Consider the following 6,000-nt stretch of genomic DNA (forward strand, 5'->3'; position numbering starts at 1 on the left):
GCAGTCATTAAGGCCTCTGGGAGCCACAGAACTCTTCTTGGACACATTTGCTGTGAAAATGCAGTGTAACTCCTAAAGAGGCCCCTCCCAAACAAAACACATGACAAGTTAACCATCATGCGACACTGAACATGCTTGCTGCAACTCCGTTCCCAGGCATTCCTGGTAAAGCCAAGCCACCTCAACTTGAAAACACTCCACTTTCTTAACTGCAACAAACCACAACGGAGTCAGGGAGCTGTTTCAATGATAAACTGTGCTTTTTAAATTCTTATATGCTGTTCAAATACCAGTGTGTGTAATTGGAGGCACACTATTCTTTTCTTTATGTAACTGATGTGATTGAAAAGTATTTGTAAAGAAAATTATTTTAGTTGCAGTGGAGAGAGTGTTAGAGTGGTGTAGGAGGGTGGGTACAGAGCCTATCCTTGCAAGTATTCTAGTCCTTGACACTGAATTTCTCGCAGATGTGATAATCATAGGCAAACTGACTTGTAGTTCGCTTTATTGTTAAATTCTTTTCAGACAGTGCAACACACACACACACACACACACACACTTTATTGATGATATAGGGACTGAGTTTTCCACTGAACCATGTCCAGTATAATAATGGTTTTAGGAAATGAACCCTCTTGTAATGGTGTTGATAGTAGGGTTTCAAGGGATTTTTCTATACATTAATTAATTTTGTTTGCTAGGTGATTTATTTAAATTGGTTAGAAATTTGTGGACTGGTTCAAACTCAAACCAGGACATTAAGAAACAAGATATTTCAGGCACTGGTGGTGTACGCCTTTAATCCCTGCACTCGGGAGGCAGAGGCAAGTGGATTTCTATGAGTTCACCAGCCTGCTCTACAAAGCAAGTCGAGGACAGCCAAGGCTACACAGAGCAACCCTGTCTGAAAAATAAAAACAAAAAGAAAAAAAAAGGCTAGAGAGATGGCTCAGAGGTTAAGAGCATTGACTGCTCTTCCAGAGGTCCTGTGTTCAATTGCCAGCAACCACATGGTGGCTCACAACCATCTATTATGTGATCCGATGCCCTCTTCTGGCCTGCAGGTGTACATGCAGAAGAGCACTGTATACATAATAAATAAATAAATAAATATTTCGAGAAAAAAGAAAAAAAAAAAAAGAAAAAAAACAGATATTTATATCTGAATTAGAGGGCTGCACAAGAACTTTAATTGAACATAGCTTTTTTTGTTCGCTTGCTTTTGTTTTTGTTTTTTTCCAGACAGAGTTTCTCTGTATAGCCCTGGCTGTCCTAGAGCTCTCTCTGTAGACCAGGCTGGCCTCAAACTCACAGTGTCCAGCCTCCCAAATGCTGGGATTAAATGCATGTTCTACCACTGCCTGACTGGATACATACCTTTTTTGATATTTTGTTCAAGAGTATACTTATGGAATTAAAAGTCTCTTGTTTAATTTAGGGGCTGCTTTTATGGTTTAACCCAGTCTTACGTCAGTAAGAATCCACATTAATTCATAATAAGTGAACAATCTTTCCCACAGATGAAACCTTATGGTGGTTTGATGGAACACCCACAGACCAATCAAACTGGGGCATTCGGACACCAGACATGGACCACCTCAAGCCCCATCCATGTGTTGCCCTGAAGATCCCTGAAGGAATATGGCAGTTCACCCCGTGTGAAGAGAAAAAGGGATTCATATGTAAAATGGAGGCAGGTGTGTGAAAGGAGAGAGAAATTCTTCATATTGACTCTTTCCTGCTTCATGCCAACCCACCAGAGTGGCATTGACAAGTTATAAATGCAGATATTCGGAGGGTTTTTCAGAGAGGTTCTGGCATGGTCATCTTGCTCCTCACACAAGTCAGAACAGTTCAGCTCCTCTTTTCCTATAATATGAAGAAGGAAAAATCATCAGCCATATAAATGAAATTAAGACCAACAGTTGACAGCAAAAAGAGCCATGCCGCACTGTGAGAATGATCAGGGGCATCGTTTGGTGTGGATGCATAATCCTCTCCTGTGCGCTTGTTATGTCAGGGAAGGCGTATTTGACTCCATCCTGAGAAGTGCAGTCCATAATGATGGAAGTTAGTTTTAGAAAGCTAAGCCGGAAAATCCTAGCCAATTGTGCACAACAGCTGAGGTTTCTAAGCCAGCCTACCATGAGAACCATTGGTGTTCATAATAATCCAGGCAGTTCCTAAAAGGAAGGCTGCTGTGACTCTGGGCTGCTGGAGAAGGCCTCAGAGAGAGGAGACTCTGGGTTTTAAAGAAGCAGGGATGCTTGGGGAGCTGGACAGGAGAAGGAAAAATAATTTAGACAAAAGGCCTGACATTGCTGAAAGCAGCCGTGGCGAATGTGCTAAACTGAAGTAGAAGACACATGGTGGGAGGAAAATTGACCATGAGGCTGGATCCAGTGTTGAGCTAAAGAGCCGAGATTCCTGGTGGAACAAGGGATGCTCTGGGTGTGCTGCTGTAAGCACCCACGGTGAGGTAAACTCACTTAGATGAAAGAACAGCATTGGTAATGTGAATGGCATGACTGAAACTATGGGGAGACGTAGGAAGACTGATGAGACGCTGGCAACGAAAGGGAAAAGCTGGGTGTGGGGGCATCAATGTGTGACACCCTAAAGTGCAGCAACGATGTAGGAGACATAGGACTAACAGTGTGCCCAAGTATTTACTGCCGTTTAAGCATCAGGAGCAAATCAGATGCACCATACATCAGTATCCAATTTTATTTTTATTTTTTATTTTTTTACTTTTTTTTTTTATTAATTTATTCTTGTTACATCTCAATGGTTATCCCATCCCTTGTATCCTCCCATTCTTCCCTCCCTCCCATTTTCCCCTTACTCCCCTCCCCTATGACTGTGCCTGAGGGGGACTTCCTCCCCCTGTATATGCTCATAGGGTATCAAGTCTCTTCTTGGTAGCCTGCTATACTTCCTCTGAGTGCCCCCAGGTCTCCCATCCAGGGGACGTGGTCAAATATGAGGCACCAGAGTACGTGTGACAGTCATACCCCACTCTCCACTCAACTGTGGAGAATGTCCTGTCCATTGGCTAGATCTGGGTAGGGGTTTAAAGTTTACCGCCTGTATTGTCCTTGGCTGGTGCCTGAGTTTGAGCGGAACCCCTGGGCCCAAATCTGCCTATCATAATGTTCTTCTTGTAGGTTTCTAGGACCCTCTGGATCCTTCTACTTTGTGAGAATAGCACAGTATCCAATTTTAAAGCATTGTAACTTTTCAAGGAGTGGTTCAAACATTCCCATCCGATAGGGGAGAAAGTGGCTGTCCAAACAGGCTGCACTGAGAACTAGATTTTCTTTCTGACTTCCTTCTTTCCTTCCTTCCTTCCTTCCTTCCTTCCTTTCCTCTCTTCCTCCCTCTCTCCTTCCCTCTGTTGTGGTTAATTTAAAAGACTGTCCTAGTAAATACTTATAATTAGACTATAGTTAGGATGGCAGTACTATCTAACTCACTTTTACAATCAATGAAGACAGACACCTGATGTATTTTAGAATAAGCCTTTACCTGGGGCAGGGCACATACTACCTCCTAAGCTATACTCCATTATCTCCCAGTCTCCATCCTGTTCCGTCTACTTCTAATAATTTCTGCTTGGCTCTCTCCCATCCATAATACCCAAATGCTTGCTAAGGTTGCTCATTTTGGCCATCTATTTCCATGAGGAATGTCAGAGTTCCTCCTCTGGGCCCATGAGGCTCTTTTCCTATCCCATGGTGGATCTCCTTCTCCTTCTTCCTCCGTCCCATCTCTCGCACTCCCAAGATCCTCTCTGCTCAAAGCCTTTGAACCTTCACTCTGTCCCTTCCTTCTGCCTTGCCCACGTATTTTATTCAGCCAATCAGGAAGGCAAGGTTCAGGGCAGTAACTAGATCTTTCCAGCCAGTAATTAGCATCAGAATACATCAGACCAACCTCCAACACTCCCAACTTCTTTCTTTCTTTCTTTCTTTCTTTCTTTCTTTCTTTCTTTCTTTCTGTCTGTCTGTCTTTCTTTCTTCTTTCCTTTCTAATGTAGGTTTCAGTGTCCCAGCCTGGTCTGGAACTCACTATAAAGTCCTGCCTGACCTCAGATTCCCCGCAGTCTTCAGTCTAGCCTTGCAGCTGTCTCTAAAGCTCTGCATTCTTCTCTGGATCCTTCCTAGATCAAAAATTGGCCCTTGAGATAGTCGTCTTTTTTTTTTTTTTTTTTTTTTTTTTTTTTTTTTTTTTTCGAGACAGGGTTTGTCTGTGTAGCCTTGGCCATCCTGGACTCACTTTGTAGACCAGGCTGGCCTCGAACTCACAGCAATCCGCCTGCCTCTGCCTCCCGAATGCTGGGAGACAGTCGTCTTAAGTGAGCAATGTTCCTACAGTAAAATGTTTTGTTGGGTTTTTTTTAATGTTTTAAAATGGGAACCATGTCACTTTGGAATGGAGGTTCTATTATAGTTTCCAGACTCTTGGAAATCACAGGCATGAAAGGCAATGACTGTAAAATTGGTACATACATACAAGCAGGGACTCTCCACTAAATCCCAACAAAATGGTCACTTTCCGTAAGCAAGGAGCATGTCTTACGTATATTTCTGTTATGGTAGTACTAAATCTAGAGGGAAATATTTTTGCTTAGTGAGAGAGAGAGAGAGAGAAAGAGAGAGCGAGAGCGCACTCATGGACTAGCAATATGGAATCTGCGTGGTAGGAGAGAACTGACTCCCACAAGTTGTCATCATCTGCCCTATACACACACACACACACACAGAGAGAGAGAGAGAGAGAGAGAGATTACATAAATGAATGAATATCAGCGCTCTAATAAAACATCATTCATAAAAACAGGCCACCAGACTTGATGTATGAGCAATAGTTTGATTGCTGCTTTGCTGGATTTAAAGAAATAATTTGTTTATTATTTGATTTTAGATGTCCCAGCTGTGATGGAGCAACCAGGGAAAGGTAGGTTTGGAAGAGGAAAGAATATTTAGATTTTTCTTAGAATTAATGATACGGATGGCAGGTAGGCTACGGTATCTATTCTGTATCTTCTCTTTGTCTTCCTCTAGGACCGAGCCACAGCCTTGTTCCTCTCACGGTCACACTGACGCTGATAATAATCCTGGCCATTTTCACGCTTTTCATCTGGGTATGCAAGCAGAATAGGGGCTTCTTCCAGAGCCTCAGAGGACCTAGGAGCCTCTACTATCCTACCTTCAGCTTCAGCACGACACACTTAGAAGAAAACATTCTCATTTCTGATCTGGAGAAGAATGGCCAATGATGATGAGGTGGAGGAGGTGGCGAGAGACTGCTCCAGCTATGAAGAACAAAGGAAGGGAGTCCGGCCCGCATTTCCCCCTAACGAGACGCCATTATAATGTGAACTGTGCCTCTGTCTTAAGTATTCTTCATGCACTTGTTTTGAATTTTAACCAAATCAGATGCTGCTTAATGTATTCATTTTCTTTAACTGTGGTCCATTCTGAAGAGGGGCCCTGGTTATTATTTAGAAAGACAAGAGCTATTAAAAAGAATCCCCGCACTAAGAACTCTCGCGCCAGTCTGGCATGCACTCAGATGTGCAAGTTCGCTCAATACATTAAAAGAGAAATGGGGAGCCCTCCCTCCGACTGCATATGAGAGGAAGGTGCTTCTGTAAGTCAGTGTCTTGTTTGATTCTAATTCTGTTCTTTTTTAAGAGCCTGGTTTGAGAAAGTCCTAAATTTTAAACTACAGGTTCTGGGCTCTCAACTAATACTTTGGATGACGTTAATTGTTATTAGGTCTGATTCCCAAGTTCAATGGGAGAAACGTCACCATCTCGTAAATGTGAAGATCTTGGTAGGCAGGCACTCCCAGGAACAGCCGGCACTTAGAAAGTGTGATGTGCACCCTCACTTGCTGAGTGATTGAAAAGTATCTTTTAGGTGAGCTCAAAGGAACACATTGAGAGTTCAATATTGTTAAGGTTCATGGACCTTATTAAAAACTAAAGTAATA

General features: G+C 42.8%; 1 protein-coding gene across 1 annotated transcript in view; it reads left to right on the forward strand.

Moving 5' to 3' along the window:
- Positions 1-5,302, forward strand: part of Pla2r1 (phospholipase A2 receptor 1) — a 128,641-nt gene extending 123,339 nt beyond the window's left edge. Inside the window, exons 28-30 of the mRNA XM_051167079.1 lie at positions 1,521-1,697; positions 4,927-4,959; positions 5,067-5,302. Of these exons, the coding sequence (XP_051023036.1) occupies positions 1,521-1,697; positions 4,927-4,959; positions 5,067-5,281 (425 nt within the window). The 3' untranslated portion in view covers positions 5,282-5,302. The remainder of the gene's footprint in view (positions 1-1,520; positions 1,698-4,926; positions 4,960-5,066) is intronic.
- Positions 5,303-6,000: the final 698 nt, after the last annotated feature.

The sequence above is a fragment of the Acomys russatus genome, chromosome 24, assembly GCF_903995435.1.
Source record: "Acomys russatus chromosome 24, mAcoRus1.1, whole genome shotgun sequence".
Taxonomy (NCBI): domain Eukaryota; kingdom Metazoa; phylum Chordata; class Mammalia; order Rodentia; family Muridae; genus Acomys; species Acomys russatus.